At 46.5% G+C, this 17,520-nt stretch overlaps 1 protein-coding gene across 4 annotated transcripts in view; it reads right to left on the bottom strand.

Moving 5' to 3' along the window:
* ACLY (ATP citrate lyase) overlaps positions 1 to 17,520 on the bottom strand; it is a 434,227-nt gene that overhangs the window by 113,475 nt on the left and 303,232 nt on the right. For all 4 annotated transcript variants that reach the window (XM_069634496.1, XM_069634498.1, XM_069634497.1 and 1 more), the window contains 2 exons: positions 4,640 to 4,744; positions 3,888 to 4,084 (listed from right to left, as the gene is read on the bottom strand). In XM_069634496.1, coding sequence (XP_069490597.1) covers positions 3,888 to 4,084; positions 4,640 to 4,744 — 302 coding nt within the window. The remainder of the gene's footprint in view (positions 1 to 3,887; positions 4,085 to 4,639; positions 4,745 to 17,520) is intronic.

The following is a 17,520-nucleotide window of genomic DNA, read 5'->3' as shown; positions in this document are numbered from 1 at the left end:
AAGACATTTGAATTACTCGAAACTTACCGTGCGTGAAGAAAACGACGGACAGCAGTCCTCTGAAGTCAAGAGGCCTGCTTCCCTTATCCAGTGAGGAAACTGGTTTCCGCACCCTGCTCCGAAGCAGATGGAGAGCACAGCGTTCACTTACCTAAGGTGAGCGCGTTAACCTTTGGGGTCCTACAGGAGAAAAGAAAGGGAAGAAGAGAGAGACATTCAATAACCCAGTTCATTAATCCCATATTTTCTATCTGCAGACACCTTACCCTTCAAGTCAGACATACAGTGCACAGGGGTCCAGCCCAAAGAGCCAGCCGTGTGTTACACATCACCTTAGAAGATACGGTATACGCCCAGTCAAGACCGGCGCCTCTACGGGAATCAGGTGAGCGTTACACCAATGAGCCATGTGTTGCCATGCCTCCCAGCTTCCAGGGACTGGTGTAGGGGTGACATTCTGAATATGAAACTGTCATGGGCGGACCCAGGATAGTTGGCATATACAGAGGTTATGATTACCTTGGCATCCCATACAACCTAGACGTTGATGGAATGCCAGTGCTTGCGATAGATGTGCTTTGTGGCGCTTAGTGGACATAGGGCCACGTGGGTGCAATCAATGGCACCAAGCACTTTTGGGAAGTGTGCCACCCCGTAAAAGTCGTGGACCACGGTCTGCCTTTCTGCGGGTGTTCTGGGCATGTATATGTGCTTGTGGCCTGAGGGGCGTGCAGTCATGATAACCAGCGCCTGGTGTATGCAGCGTGACTGCGTGGCCTGTGAAATGCCCCTGACAATGACAGTTGTCCGCTGAAATGACCCAGTGGCCAAATAAAATGCAGTACATTGAGCACCTTTTCCAAGGGGCTCAGTGCTTGGGAGCACAGGGTGGGTGATGTGAGGTCATCTTCCCACTCCCTGACCAGGTCTAATATGATATGAGGTGGGACCCTATACTTGCCATAGACCTGGTCATCAGGCATCGCAAAAGGCTGGTCCTGGTTAAAACCATTTGTGCCCTGGCTATCCTCCTCCTCCAGCGGTGTCCCAAGATCACTGCTGTGAAAAATTGCACATTCATCGTAGCTGTATACGTGCGTTTGTGGTCGTGCAGTCTTTTTATGCATTGTTTTTGGTGCACGGTGACGCTCCTGCCAGTTTGCGCGTCTTTCTCCGCGCACCAGCAAGCCCGGTTTAAATCCATGAATACGTGTTGGCGCGCGTGTGGACTTTGCGAGTATTTTACTGTGGTACTTCCCACATAACGCCGACATTTCCGCTTGTTCCCCATTCCACGTGTTCCACCCCCTTTTTAGGTGACTGCGCAAGACTGTCCGCCCCTTCGCTGGGAGTCTCGCGCAAGGCATTTGTGGCGTTAGTGACGTGTTGGAGCCGCGCGGAATCATCGCAAGTCTCTGGTAAGCCACGCACATTGTGTTCCATGAATCGACAAACAGGCGCTTGCGTGCGTTTGGCACAGACGCAAAACTTTTTCGGCGCAATTTTAGTCTATGAATCGGGGCATTAGGGTCCCCCTTTAAGATTCTTTTTTATATCCTTAAGTAACTACATTTACTAAGAATAGAGAGATGTTTACTGGCTTTCCCAATACTCAAAAGTCAGAGATTGGCCCACACCACCTTCTGTAGAGTGCCAAATGGTATCCCCCTTCCCTCGGCTCCTGTGACTTTTAAGTTACATATACAATCACCTAGTTACGGCTGGTGACAGTGGACATGTTCTACCAACTATTGTGTATTTTCTATATTGCAGGCTATGTCCATAGCATCGGTAGTGCACAATAGGGGGACCCAAGTACCAACTTGGGGCCTCACTTCTTTTTTTGCCATTACTAGCGCAGTTGTTGTTTGGTAGCCCTTCTTCTTCCATTCTGGGAGGGGGGATGTCTGTATGTGCATTTTGCCTTTGGCGGGAACCAGTGGGTATAACAGCATAGGTGCCAGAGTGTCTGGGCAGGCAGGAAGTGGAGGTCCTCCACCCCCCTGTCCTTTGTCTGCCACAGTGCCTGAATAGGTCCAGCCTCAACAGGGGGTCTGGGTGTCCTGATTGTACAGCCAAACGCCCCTTTCTGTAAAATGCTGGGAGAGATTGCAGAGGAGTGTGCTGGAACTGTATAAAAGGCAACGCGTCTGGAGTGTAAAGCAAGTCGACCACAGGAAAGGAAGTAACCGAAGAAGACGACGACCAGAGACGCCTGCAGACCCTTTGCAAGGCTGAAGCCACTACTGCTGTCCTGACCCCCATTTTCTATGCGACAGAGGAGCTTCTAAGAGGACTCCTCCTTCCCTTTGGTTGGTGGGAACAACCAGTCCCAAGAAGAACTTTGAAACGAGCCATCTCCCAAGGTCCTAGGAGCTTCCAGAGCTGTAGAACCCAAACACCCGGAGACCTGCTGCCCATTTTGAGTGCATCGTTGTGGAAAGGCTGAACCCGTCCAAATCTGTGCTGAGCCTGTAAGGACACTCCAGAGATTCGATCCAACTCATCCAGACCGCCTCACCAGAGTGTGGGGCTGTAGGAAGAGAAGATTGACCGGGCGATACGGGTCCTTTGTTGGTGCTGCTGAAAAGGTATTGCTTACCTGATTCCAAGAAGTCGATTCAGAGAGAGTGCACATGGAGGTGTCCAGGGCAACCCCCTCTTACCCAAGCTGCTGCTTGTGTCCCCTTCTCGATTTAGGTCTCCTTTGTTCGTTGCTAACTTGCTGCTACAACAACTTTAGACACTGGAAGAAATCTGCAAGAACTCTTCATTATTCGCTGTTTGTCAAGACTTCAAGCCCTGTCCGAACTGCCTTTAGCAAGGGTTGTGTTTTTTGGACTTAAAAAACTTGTCACCATCTCTAGAACCTTGAACTAACCTCATGTTGCACTAACCACTTATTTTCCTCCATTTAAATTATTTTCATATATATTTGCGGAGTAAATGCATTGCCGTATCACCTGTTGAAAACCGCATGAGTGCGCAATTACCGCTAATACAATAACCTTGTCTTTTCCCTTTCTAACGTTGCTACAAATGTAACCTCGAACAAACACAAAAGGGAAAGTGCCCTTTGAAGTGTATTATCTAGTATTCCTAAGTGTTCTACTGTAAACGTCTGAAGTATTTAAAGTGATTCTGTGTAAATATAATATATATCTTTTATATAAGTATATGTGTAAGAGCTTCTTTGTTGTGCCTGTCTAAGATTCAGAGTACTTACCTACAGCTCACATCTTCCTCTTAAGATAAGCCTGATTGCTCTGCCACACTACCAAGGTCCTGAGCTAGTACAGACTGATACGAAGAGTTGGGGAGGGGGGGGGGAGGGGGAATCGATAAACCACTTTGATAGCTTACTAAAGTCTTACTGCCAGTAGGACTTTAGGAAACTTCCCCTAAAAGGAGGCTAGTGTGTGGCAGGTGGGGCTGTGTGGTGTTGAGGTCTTGTATGCACCCAGGCACGGTTTTATTTCTAAATAAAATGATGCTGCACAACATGCTCCAGTTCAGTCTCCTCCCTGAGGGCAACATTCGTAAATATGGAGGAAAGGGACAGAAAGTAGATGTATACATTTACATGGCATCGCCCATCAGCAATGAGAACGAAGTCAAATGCAGGACCTAGTTGGCTCAATAACCCTTTTTGAGCTCTATTTGATGCTGTACACGTTGCTATACAGGGGATCTGAGTGTTGGACCTCTGAGGAACAATGGAGATGCAGATTGGCAACTGGATTAGATGCCAATTGCTTTCACTTGCAGTACATTTGTAGGTTTTCATACGTTTTGTCATTTAATTACAGATGGGAGCACCGTTCTAGCCACTGTGTACCAATAGATCTGGTTTAAACATGTGTCCATGCTCACAACTGGTAACCTACCTGTCTCCACCAATCGCCACTCCCTCAAATACTCCATCTGTGGTCCTGGAAATGATGTTATTGAGCTCATTGGACATACCACCGGAGCGTGAAACATATGCCACACTACCAGGGCGGTAGAGCTTAGATGCAAGGATGTTATCTAGCATGCCACCGGTGTTGCCAATTTTAAAGCATCCTGGTTTGATGCCTCCAACCTACAGTAGAACATGCAAGAAAAAAAAGAAAAAAAATCAGTGTGGAAAAAAAAGGTCGGCCATGAGAATCACCAATGAGAGAACTCAGACTTCTGTGGTGTTTCTTTTCATACAAATCAACCACCTAATTAAAAATGATTCAGCAGTGAATTACAAAAGAGAAGACAGAAGATCCGAGAAGGCCATGACAGCTGAACGAAATGGAAATCAACAATGGCATCCACAACAAGGAATAAACAAGAAGATCATTATAGAAAACAGGGACAAATGACAAAGAAACCCAGAAATCACCAATTACAAGTATCTCTTGGACTTTGGGGTTACAGAAGGCTGTGGAGCCGAGTCATTCGCTCTCCTCTCGCACCCACAGACAGAGGTGGAATCTCCTCCAACAGCTGCAAGCAAATGCATTCAATTCAGCAGGATGCAACATATTCCTATTTAAAGTGACCAGGTCTCGATTCCAGAGAGGCCCATTCAAGGAGCCTGGTGTTCCCATTTCAGAAGTAAACACTGGCAAGCATGGACACAGGGAATAGGGCATATACTCCCTACCGTTGCAGGTCCAATGATGGCCACTCCTCTCTCATTAGCAGTCTTGATGAGCCTCCTGGTGAGTGCTTCTGGGATTCCTTCAGCGATGATGGCAATGGTGTGGATCTGCAGATCAATAAAATATCAAACTTTAGTTGCTCATCGTTAACTCTTTGAAGATCAAGCTTGGCCTGACTTTTAGAAAATTCTGGAGCTAGGAACGGGAAGGGAGGAAGCTTGCATATTCACATTTTTTTGTTGCACCCCTACAACACTGGAGATTTTTTTAAAAAAATGTTTAGCAACGCATAGCCCAGGGAATTTTCCCATCCATACGCTCTTACTGCTCAACATGCAGACAACTAGGGGACTTTAGTAGTGAAAGATATATTGTGTCAACTAGGTCCATGTCCCAGGGAGCAGATCCAGTATCATATATTTTTGCTATGAGTTGTGTGACCTGTAGTACAGCAATTATGATAGAGGGCAAAGTACAATGACCAGGATGCAACGTATAAAGATAGGACTGGCTGGTCTAGAACGGCCCAGCATTGGCCTAGATTATAGTTATGAAAACTGGTATTGACAAAACCAACTAATTCTAGAGGCATGTTCCTGCGTTCTGAGAGTAACAACTTTCATGTATTGCAATTTTCTACAAGAAGTTAATAACACTACTTTAAACTTTCAATACAAAAAAGACAATAAGTATTTTAATTCAGCAATGTGTGCTGGGATGCAGTATTGCTTAGAAATAAACTGCATGAAAGTACCCTTGGTTAATTAATCCGGATGAATCTAGATAGCTACAGTAAACCCATTGCCCTACAGGATGGACGCTTTAGTGGGACGAAGCAATGGTTTTAAAATCACACAATTGTGACAAGAATTTAGAGAATAAATAATTTGCTTCTGGTGTATATGCATCCCTGCATAAAACGACAGACATGCATGCATGCATGCCAAGCCAACAGGTCTTCATGTATTCTATGAGCCAAAACGAAAAAGGCATGCTTGCTTTTTCCAAAACAGCACAATTGACTTAAGAGTCTTCCTTCAATAAATCGGTACAAATTACTCACTGTACTGACTACTGTACCCCTAGTCCATAGTGTCCTTTCCCCCATATGTTTGGGGATGTCTTGCTTGCTTGTGAAGGACACTGAACTGGACTAATTGTGCTGCATCAATTTAAAAACCACCATTGTCCATGTGCAGTATACAGAAATTCATGCAGATACATGGGACCTCAGCAGCAACATCATCTTTTTTGGGGGTTTAAATAAACCAGGTTCCTGAGCCTATGAGGTATGCAGGCAATGATACAAATGATACAGTATTCGCTACAGTGAGCAACTTGTGAGCTAAGTGACTGGTATGCTGCTTATGTGTAGGAAGTGAATGCTGTGGGGGTGGTAGGTTGAAAAAATAAAAAACTTCCCTTAAACCCCCTGCTCCTTGACTGAGGTAGAAAAACCTCACTGGCTTTCAAAGTCAATGAAAAGGTTTAGTCTGGTCCAGCTATAGTACTGATGAACTCAAATGAGGTAGCAAGATTTTTCCTTTTTGCACATCTCTCTGCCAATAACCGCATAAACCTGGACTACAGCAGGTGCCGATACTCAAGCAAACCGGGAATGCAGCAGAGATATTGAATGAAGGGAAGATCCTTAATGTTTGCCAGTAGCTCAGCCCTAATTGGGCCTCCTCTTAGAGGGCTACCTTCCCTGTCAACTACCACCCTATCTGTATAAAGGTGTACGGACAGGATGGAGGTTTGCTTGGAATGGAAAAAAATGCCACCAGGCTGCAAGAAATTAAGGATAGTTTTAGGACGGGAACTTAATATGAACTTGTAGAAAATGAGACAATATATTGTAACACTAACTTGAATACACTGGGAATCGAGCTTTAAAAAAGGAAGACGCTGAAAGGTGGCAAAAGACTTCTTTGGCATTGATGTTTTTCAATGGATGCCTGGATTGGAGTAGTAGAACAAGAAAATGGTGTCTGGGAGCAGAGAAAGTGAAAGGCGAGAGGGGTTTATATGATTAGTATGGATCTGCAGACCCATTTGGAACAAGGGCACTCTAGGGCAAACAGATGAGCAGTGATTAACAGCAGGCTTGCACAGTTCAGTGCTCTCTGTTTGGAGGTAGGAGAAATCTAATTCAATCCGTGGAGTTCTTTAGGACTGTCGTAAGGCGGAATGCTTGCAGAGTTGAAGATCAGATAGCATGCAAACAAAATCCCATGAAAAGCCGTGAAAACAAAACAGGTCGGAAACAACAAGCAGTTGAAATCGCAATCCAGCGACAAGTCAAGATTTCAGGCGAAGGTCAGTAACAACAGCAAGGATCAAAGAAGGTAACAACTACGGAACTATACGGGTGGAACTTACTTTAATCAGAAGCGCTCGCTGAATGATTCAGAGTTCCTTTAAGCTTCCGTGTCGGATGCCTGCGGTGATGAGCATCGCACAACCATGGTAACAGCAGAGACCTACGGCCGGCAGGGAATGGAATGTCGCCTGATGCTGTGGCGCCGATACAGGTGCCATGGCAACCGCCAGGAGCGCTCTAAACGTTTAGTGAGCGTTCCCAGATTAATGGAACGGCAAATCATGGCCCATGAACGGGAACCGTGACACTAACCACTCTCAAAACAGGACCACAACTCCTCAGAGCTGCATGACGAGGATGCAAGACCTGGAACTGGTGACGCACACCAGATCAAGGGAGGAAGGCACACTTTAAGGCCTCCAATGCTGCACGAAGAGAAGAGCTCTGACTTGCTGTGGATGTCTTGGCCAATGGTAGCACCAGCAACTGTCCTGCAGCCTCCCAGATCCATTTTTGTTCCTGGAGTGTGGCGGCCCGAGCTCACCAATTTAAAAACCTGTTGCACTCAAACTCTTAGCGGCTATCCAATTATGGACAGGCAGCTCAATGACTCGCTTTGAGGCTAATTCACAGGCAGAGGATGCCCATATTGGTTGAAAGAGTGGATTTGGAAAGATTTCTCTTTTAGCCAACCTTTTCTCCATATTCCATGTACCCCCAAACATTTTGCTTTGGTTTATGGCCTGTCCTGATTTTTACAGAGAAGTCAAGCCTTCAGCTTCACAACCCTGGCCTTTTTGCTAATTTGGTCATGGGGAAACTGATCAGTCCTTTTTAAGGGAGGTTTCCTAAATCCACTTGAGGCAAGACTCTGTAAAACTATCCCTTGGTATACAGGTCCTCAACTCTTAGAATAAGTCTGTACTACCTAAAGGATCTTGGTAGAATGGCAGAGCAGCCAGGCTTATCATAGGAGGAAGATGTGAGCTGTAGGTAAGTACCCTGAACCTAGTAAATGCAATAGTCCAAAGAAACTGCCTGGTCTTCAAATCACTCCATGGTCTTGCTCCCCCTTATCTCTCCTCCCTCATCTCTCTCTCTACTCCCCATCCCGTTCCCTTTGTCTGCTGACCATTTCCTTCTCACTGTACCTCCGTCCCCTTGTGCCCCCTCCCATTTCCGCTCCTTCCAACTCCTAGCCCCCTGCACTGGAACTCCCTACCTCTTGCAATCCGCTCTACCCCCACCTTCTCCTCATTCCGCACCTCCCTGAAATCTCTCCTTCTTCACTCCCCTCTTTGAAATCCCTTCCCCTTCCTGCCTCCCCTCCCTCCCTCATCTTTCCCCTTGACCATTTCCCTCCCCTCCCCCACCTCCCCACTCTCTCCCTTCCCCTGTCCCCACCCCACCCAGTCCTACTCCACTATTCTCCCTATCTCCCTTCAGTTAATTGCTCTTCTTGCTGTTTCGTTCACTGATTCATATTGTAACTTTGCTTCTACGGTTATATTGTTTACGCTTATGTTTTACGTATTAAGTTGTTCACTTGTCCAGCGCTTTGGTGTAAAGCACTTTATAAACCAATAAATACAAACTCCTACACAGTAAAGGTTATATTAAAAATATACATGCATTTTTATATACACAAAGCAGGTAGATAATTACTATTTCACTTAACCAACACAAATAGGAATGAATAGTAATACTTTGCAGAGTTGATTGTAACAGAGAATGACACTCATAACAGTTCTACCGTATTATCGGTACTACCGCGCACTCGCATCGATTTACAGATAAACAATAATTGCATTCATTTAGTAAGATCACATCAGATAAAAGTCTGTAGGAAGGAAAATATTGGTTATACACACTTTGGAAAATCTTTACGTTGTAGTGCCACTTTTCAAGGCTTCTAATGCTTTTAAAATCCAATCCCTAACTATCCCAAAAGTTAGTGTACGAGTGGAGCAAAAGTCTTTTGTAGCAGCAGAACAAGCAAAGTTCCTCAGGATACTTTAGTCAATCGAATAAAAATCCTTAGCAATATAACACACAAGTTAGGGGGACCCTGCAAAGTACTCCCTAATAGGAAAAGATGTGAAGTCTTGACCAGGGTACGTGTGGACACCCAAGCACCTTTTCACGGACTCCAGTTACACTGGAGCGGCTCTTCGGCTTAAGGTAAGTTCTACTTTTAGCGCCATAGGGCTTCATTCACAGAGCGTTTTCCAATGGGGTTTTGCCATTATAAAAGGCTTCTGTGAATTAGGCCCACAGTACCTTAAGGTTGGTGATGAAAGCGCAGCTGGATTCTCTCCTGTGCAGCAGCAACGGACCCGGTCTCCTCATACCTCGTTCTGGTGGCGAAAGGAAGGCCTCTGAATGGGATATCACAGCAGCAGTCGCAAGAGGCAACTCTGAAAATATTTGTTCAGACTCTTTGTCGGTCTGCGGTTTTGGCACCTTTTTATCAGCTCAAACAAAAGGACGGTTATAGCCCGGTCGATGATCTTTGATTCTAAAGTCCTGCACTCTGGTGAGGGGACTTCGATGAGTGGGATCGTGCCTCTGGAGGTCCAACTGGAGCTCAACGTTCTGGGCAGATTTGTCCACACCAAGACATTGCACTGCAAATGGGACGGAGGTCTCCTGGCATTCGCGGTCTGCAGCTCTGGACGGTCACAGCACCTTGCGACATGGGTCAATTTGTATTTCATCCTGAGGCTAGTTGGTCCCACCAGCCAAAGGGAAAGAGGAGTCCTTTTCGGAGCTCTTGTCGATAAGAAAACAGGGTCAGGACAGCAGTGGTCGCTTTACTGTTACTGGAAGGGTCTGCAGGCGTCTCTGGTCGTCTTCAGCTTTGGATCTTCTGTTCCAGTGGTCGACTTGCCTTCTGCCTCAGGAACCTCACCTTGTATTCAGTTTTCCCCATTCACTCCTCTGCAAACTCTCCCAGAAGTTTACAGAAAGGGGCGGGTGGCTGTCCAATCAGGACAGCCAGCCTCCCCAGTGGGAACTGGTTCTATTCAAACACTCTGGGAGACAAAGGACAGGGGAGTGTAAAAACTCCTCCCCTGCATCCTACCTTCAGACACACTGGAGCATAGGCAGGGACACCCAAGAGTTCCCACCAAATGCAAAACAGACATTCAGACGTCCCCCTCCCAGAATGGTAGAAGGGTCAACAAAGGACAACCACGATAGAAATAGTGAAAGAAGGAGCCACCATGTTAGAACATAGGTGACCCCCATGGTGCATAACCGAGTCTGTGAATACAGTCTGCGGTAGAAAATAGCACAATAGTTGGTAGAACACGTCCACTGCCACCAGCCATAACTATATGGTTGTCTATGTGACTAAAAGGTCACAGGAGCAGAGAAAAAGGGGAATACTAGGTATCCCCTTAGCACTTCACATAGGGTGATGTGTGCTAATCTCCCATAGGATAAAGTTCTTGAAAGGATATAACCTATCCCTCTATCCTTAAGAGCAGTAGTTAAAGATAGTAAACAAAATTCAAGGAGAACCCAAAGGGGCCCCAGCAACATTGCACATAGGGTGCAGTGGTGTGCTGAAACGTTAAAACACAGATGCCTTAAAGAGATATGTTGGAAAGTAGACTCCACAGAGAATAGGTAAAACACCAATAAAGGTCAGAGCCCAGAAGACTGATGGGGGGGGAAAAAAAGTCTCCCCTCACACAGGATAGAAAGAAAAAGGTCCAAAGGTCCAGCAAAAAGTGCTGGGGGGTCTACCTAGGAGAGGGGGATTAGGCATATAACCGATACACCTCCCTAACTCCTTCAGACTGTCAGTACCGGGAAACTAGATTTCCCTTTTGTCTTGCTTTTTACCCGTTTTGGTATCTTTTCTTACAATGCACACACACTTTACAATGCAGGGCATGGGGATACTTTTGTATTACCCTAGACTTTTACACTGGGAATTTGTGGTTACTTGCATATGTGCCTAAGGACTAGCTTGTGGCAGCAGTTACATTTTCACTATTTTTGCGTTTATTTTCGATTGCACATTCGCGTTTAACGTGTCTTGCTACTAAACGTGGCTAGTGTCCCAAAATGGCCATGCCATAAGATTTTTTTCTTATCCTTTGACCATATTGTTTCTCTGCCTTCTTCCTGCCCTATCAGATGAGGCACCCCCTAATATGGCAATGCATTTGCCCGGGAAAGCTGAAGCTTTTGTGGGCTACTGTCTGCCATGTGTGCCTGGGCCTGGGGAAATGGGTTGGGACCCTATGGTCCCAATCCACAAACTCGTGCCATAAAGTCTAGTGTGCACAAACGAAAAAACACAGTGATCCCTGATTAGACCACTGCTGGCTGAGTGAATAGTGCAGATCCTTGCTATTGGATGGCTGAGTTTACTCACTCACCTGACTATAGTATAAAAAGAGGAGCCCTGCAGCCATTCGGGTAGATCAGCAACAGAGTCAAGTATCCTGTGTAGCCGTGCAGCCGACTGAAGACCTTTCCTGCAACTGCCATAGTGAAGCCCTGCTGGACTGTGGACGACTCCTGAAGAGGGCTGGCAACCTTTCCTGCAACTGTCACAGTGAAGCCCTGCTGGACTACCTAATCTGATAAGGCCCTGGTCGGTGCTTTGAGCCTTGGACTGGTGTGACCAACCAGTCTCAATGTTTTCTCACTTTCCTGCAGCTTTGAGCCATCGGAAGTGCCCCTAGACCATCCGGTGGACTAATCAGCTGTGAATTGGGCTACTGTGCCAGAAGCGTTGCGGTTCTGCGTTTTACCTGGAACTTTGGCTGTCGCCAGCTCTTCCTATAAGTCACTTTTCTGCCAAGTTACAGCTTCCAAGTATCAAAGGATCCTGGTCTGGAAGACCGTCTTTGTTTACGACTGGAGAGAGACCTGCTGTCACCCATGTGCAGTAACTTTTGCTGGAACCCGCTCCTCTCCGTCTGGTAGCACGTCCTGAAGAGGCCTACATAGGAGCTTTCTGCATTTCTTCATCGAAAAGGGTTGCACTCAGATCCTGGACCCGACCAGCATTTTTCGTGCACAGTGGTCGAAGTGTACAAAAAGTAGTGAATTATAGACCTATCACCAACATGCCTTTTTTTTACTAACGATTCTGGATCGTGTGGCATATATTCAAATTTCTGCCCACCTCAACAAATTTCCTATTCTCAGTAAACACCAGTCAGGTTTAGACAAGGTTATGGAACCGAGACAGCCCTACTGGAGCTGAAGTCTAGACTCTGGATCACATGGATAATGGAAAACCATCTCTCCTGATGCTGCTGGATCTTATAGCGGCTTTCGACCTGGTGGATCATTCCATCTTGATCACCAGGTTGAAGGACGTTGCTAATTCTTCAGGTGAAGCGGCCTTTGGATCTCGTCGTTTCTTCGCAACCGGGAGGGTCGAGTATTGTGGAGAAGCAGACGCTGCCCCTATGATTCTTGAATATGGTGTCCCTCAGGGGGCCTGCATTACAATATTTTGATGGTCCTCTTCTTTGCTCTCCTTGAACAGAATGGTGTGAACTTTACAAATTACGCTGATGAAACCCAATGTGTCATCCCTCTTACAGGTTCACACGATAAGGATGCACTTTTTCTTAATAGAGTATAATCTCATCCAAAAATGAATGTTACAGAACGGTCTTGCTTTGAATGGAGATGAGACGGAACTTATGCTAGTTGGCACCTCTAATATGGTGAGGCAATTAGGACACTCCTATGAGAGCTTTTTTATTGACGATACAAAAATTCCTACACAAAATAAGGTTATGACGCTCGGCATTTACCTCGACCAGCACTTGAATATTAAGGCGCAGGTTAGCAGTCTGGTCTTTTTTTCATCTTATTATATCAAACTTTTAGCCTATCGCAACCCATTCATTACGCATATGAATGCCAAGACTATTGCAAGGGCCACAGTGGGCTCCAAAATTGATTATTGTAGCAGTTTGTTGTACGGCATTACAGCTGCCTAGCCTTGCTGACCATGATTTATGGTAAGCGTTGATGACCCCTGCTCAACCCTGCAAAATACGCATGAAAAGCCCGTATTTTTCTCCAGCTGTGCACGCATTGATTCCGGACCCTAAAAAAAGAAAATATATGCGTTTATTTTCTGAAAAGCCCATTTCGAGCCTATCGCTGCCATCAAGGTACACAAGGTACCCAGCTCTTTAAAGATGGCTGACTGCCTTTTGCCCACAACACCATCCACCTAAACCAGGCCCCTGATGGTAGCTGATTGGTCACTCGGCCCATATTCACCCCCATTGGCCGCCGGCAGCCGAAGCCGGCCCACTCCCACCAAGGCCCACGGGAGGCAAGGCCAGCTCCTGTTTTGAGCCTGTTTTGCCATGGTTGCCGTCTGCCAGCCCCCCTGGCTCCTGCACCGGCCCATTGCCAAGGTAACACTACCCTTTTTATGCAAGCCACCGCCATGCTCACTTGCTATCTAACTTTGCCATCGTTTGTACCTACGCGCCACCATCCTTGTTAGCACTTATGATTATTTCACCGACGCTAATCATCCCTGCTCCATTGACTGCATGTGAGCCCTCTGTCACTGCTCACACCGTGCTCCTGCCTCTTGCCGGTGCCAAAACTAAAGTACAGTGGGGCACTGCTGTCTCTCACCTTATAACCCTGTCTCTAGTTGCTGTACCATGCACGATTATTATGTTTACTGTGCCATTCTGGGTATCAATACCACCTCTGGGTAGGCAACCTCCCGGCAGGACACAAAGTAACGTTTGCTTATATTGTACTACTTTTCTATTTAATGTGCTCAACATGCCATGCTGCCCACTTGTTGCTACGCAACTGAACTGCTACTTTTCACACTTCGTGTAAGTGTCCCTCAAGTGTTACCAGTGCATTTCTGCCACACTGCCTGATGTTAAAGCTAGGTGTTACTCACTGCCTCTAGCCATATTGCTTCACCTCTAATCTAGGGGTTACCAGTGCATTTCTGCCACATTGCCTGATGTCAAATCTAGGTGTCACCCATTGCCTCTAGCTATACTGCATTATCTCAAATCTAGGTGTTACTAGTGCATTTTAGTAATATTGTCTTATCCCAATCAGAAGTGCTTTCAATGCCTCGTAGTTAATTTGTTTAGCTCCACCTAGGTGTTACCTTAATGGAACTCTGCTCCATTGTGTTATTCCAACTTGGGCGTCACACTAACGCACATCGGTCTAACTGGTGTTAACCTATTCAACTCCCCGGGCACCCAATACTCTTGCCACGACTACAGAGCATGTGTCCATTAATTACCAACTTGCAGGCCTGCATCCTGATCCTTATCAACATTGCATTACAGCCTAATATGGCTCCTCACCTACCCAACACGCAATATTACTCAACTATGCCTAATACCAAGACCTCATACCTTGATATAAATGACCCTCAACTACTACAATTTACCAGTCTCCCACGTTCTACTATTGATAGGAACCTAGGACTTAGAGCCAGATTAGCCAAAATGTATGAGCCCCTCGCCTGCTCACTGCCTACCCCACAGAACTCCAAAATACTATCTGGCTCATCTACTAAAAAATCCAACCTGTCCCAAAACTCCAACCCTAGACCCTCACTTAGCTCCCCCACTCAGGCTACCCCCGAGTCACAGGACAAGCACCACACTACTACCGCTAAAAACACAACCAGCCCCAAAATAAAGGGAGCCTTGATCAACGCCAGATCGTTGGTAGCTCACGCCACAGAAATTGCTGACTTGATCCTCAAAGAAGACCTTGACCTCCTTGCCATCACTGAGACCTGGCTACACCCAGCAGCAGGTCCCATGCTTATGTTGGCAGACCCAGATAATTACTCCATCCTGAGACAAGATCGTCCCAATTCCAGAGGAGGAGGTGTTGCCATTATCCACAAATGTAGTCTATGAGACTAGCAACACCCACCAACATCCCATCATGTGAAACACTCTCAAAGTCCCACTTACCAACTCCCAAACCGTGAACATCCATGTGATCTACCGCCCGCCAGGCCCCATTGGCACCTTTGATGAAGATATTAACACTATCCTCTACCGTAACCTCACTAACTCTACCCATGTCCTCACTCTGGGTGACTTAAACTTGGGCTATAATGATCCTGAAGACCATTCTGCTAGCATCATAGCCAACACTCTCTCTGAACTAGGTTTTCGTGCAAAGAAGTATGGCACCTACACACTCCAAAGGCAGAACACTCAACTGGGTGGCCGATTACAACTGCCTAGCGAACATTACAAATACTTCACCACTAGCCTGGACCGACCACCACCTGGTTTCGTTCATGCTCTCTGCTGACAGATCACCCCCCACCCCGCCCATCATCAGGGCCCCGCCCACTCACAAGAAACAAGAAGAATATGACAGCTGAAAGACTCATCCCGAACCTACTCCCCACACTCGCACTCCCAGACAACCTGGACCCAGAGACCATGGTTGAAGAATATAATAAGATCATGGCCTCCTCGATGGACCTTATTGCCCCCCCTTAAACTGGGACCAAGCAAACCGAATACGCACCTAAACAAATGGCACACACCATTCCTAAAAAAATTAAGGCAGCTAAAAAGGAGTTGTGAGGCCATCTAGAAAAAATCCCGCTCAGCCGCGAACAAACTCAAACTTTCCAAACTAGCCACACTCTACAAAAAAGAAATCTACCTGGCCAAACGAACCTCATTTGACTCTTGCATATCCCAAGTGAAATCAAACATGAAGGGACTATTCTCCATCCTTAAAGAAGTAGAAACCCCCATAGTACCTCCTGACACCTGTACCAAAGACAAAAACTGGTGTTCAGAAATCCAAAGTGCCATAGCGAACAAAATTGCGACTCTCCCATAAAAAAAGCGTCCCTCAATGACACTCTTCCCTCAAAAACACCAGATAAACCCACGCTCACAGATCTCTCTCGCTTCAACTTCTCTAAAGTCACGATTCTCGAAGTAGAAAAAATCATCCTGTCTCTGAAACCCTCCAACTGTCAGGGAGACCTGCGCCCGGCACAGCTCATTAAAGATGCCGCCCGTGACCTCTCCCCCTTCATTACGAAACTGATTAATGCCCCCTTCGCCTCTGGCTCCATCCCCGCCAATCTGAAACAATCCTGGGTACTCCCACTATTAAAAAAAAAACACTCTCGACCCAGCCACGCCCACAAATTACAGATCCATAACGACCGTTCCCTTTCTACTAAAACTCTTGGACAAGGTCGCCTATGTACAAATACAGAAGTACTTGGAACAACACCATCTATTAGGTTCAAGACAATCAGGGTTCCACCTCTACATGGGACCGAAACCGCTCTCATTGACTTGAAAGCTCAAATCGATACGCTCAGAGACAAGGGCCAAGTTGCCCTACTCCTCCTCCTCGATCTGTCTGCAGCTTTCGACCTGGTCGATCACTCTGTCCTATGCACACACCTCCACACATCAGCTCACTTCTCAGCTGAGGCCATCACCTGGATTACCTCCTTTCCCAACGGTAGAACCATGAGGGTCTTCTCACCTACTGCGGCTGCTGACCCCATACCAATTACTTGCGGCGTACCACAGGGCTCCTGTGTCTCCCCCACATTGTACAACATATTTACCAAGCCCCTTTTCGATGATTTGGATCATCTCGGTATCACCTACACCAACTATGCAGATGATACCCAGATCCTCCTTCCGCTTTCTTGAGATTATGTAAATGATTTGGCCTTGCTAAATAGGGTGTACATCATCCAGGCATGGATGGCCATACATGGACTATGCCTGAATGATGATAAAACTGAACTCATCATCCTAGGCACCACATCCAGTTTAAAGAAACTTGGCCCTGCCTACAACTCGTTCATGATCAATGGTGACATCAGGGTTGGATAAGGTCAAAACCTTGGGCTTTTACCTGGACTCTAACTTCTCCTTCAGAAGACAGGTGAGCTCCCTGGCCTCCTCCACGGCATATACGTGTAAATTAATCCGCACAGCTAAACCGTTTGACTGTAGCTGCCTTACCCTCGCCAGAGCCCTTATATTGTCCCGCCTGGACTACTGCAACGCCCTTTATCTGGGATCATCCAAGGCCACCACTAGCAAACTACAAACCCTTCAGAACAATGCTCTCAGAGCAGCTTTGGGCATTTCCAGAAGAGAACACATCTCAGGACTTAGTGAAGAGAATAACTGGCTCTCCATCAACAAAATTCTCTTAAAAACTGCATCGCTCACTCACAAATCCCTTAATAACGCCGCCCCTACTTATCTGATAAATAGATTCCACAGACAGCCCTCCCTGAGACCTACCAGAACTGCTTACAAAGACGGCCTCTCTGTCCATAATTTAAACGTGCCACCATAGGGGCCAACAGTTTCCCAGTAAAAGCAGCTAAACTGTGGAACTCCTTACCGCCAAATCTCAGAGTGGACCTGCCCTACCGGAACTTCCGATCCAAGGTAGTTTCATGGCTTGAAAACGTAGGATATTTAAAGATACTCTAGTGCCAGGCTGTCCCCTTTCGGCACTACCCGCACACACTGTAACCACGTGTGC

This window comes from Ambystoma mexicanum, chromosome 13 (assembly GCF_040938575.1).
Source record: "Ambystoma mexicanum isolate Mex_15411 chromosome 13, UKY_AmexF1_1, whole genome shotgun sequence".
Classification (NCBI taxonomy): Eukaryota; Metazoa; Chordata; class Amphibia; order Caudata; family Ambystomatidae; genus Ambystoma; species Ambystoma mexicanum.
This window is presented reverse-complemented; position numbering and strand designations above follow the sequence as displayed.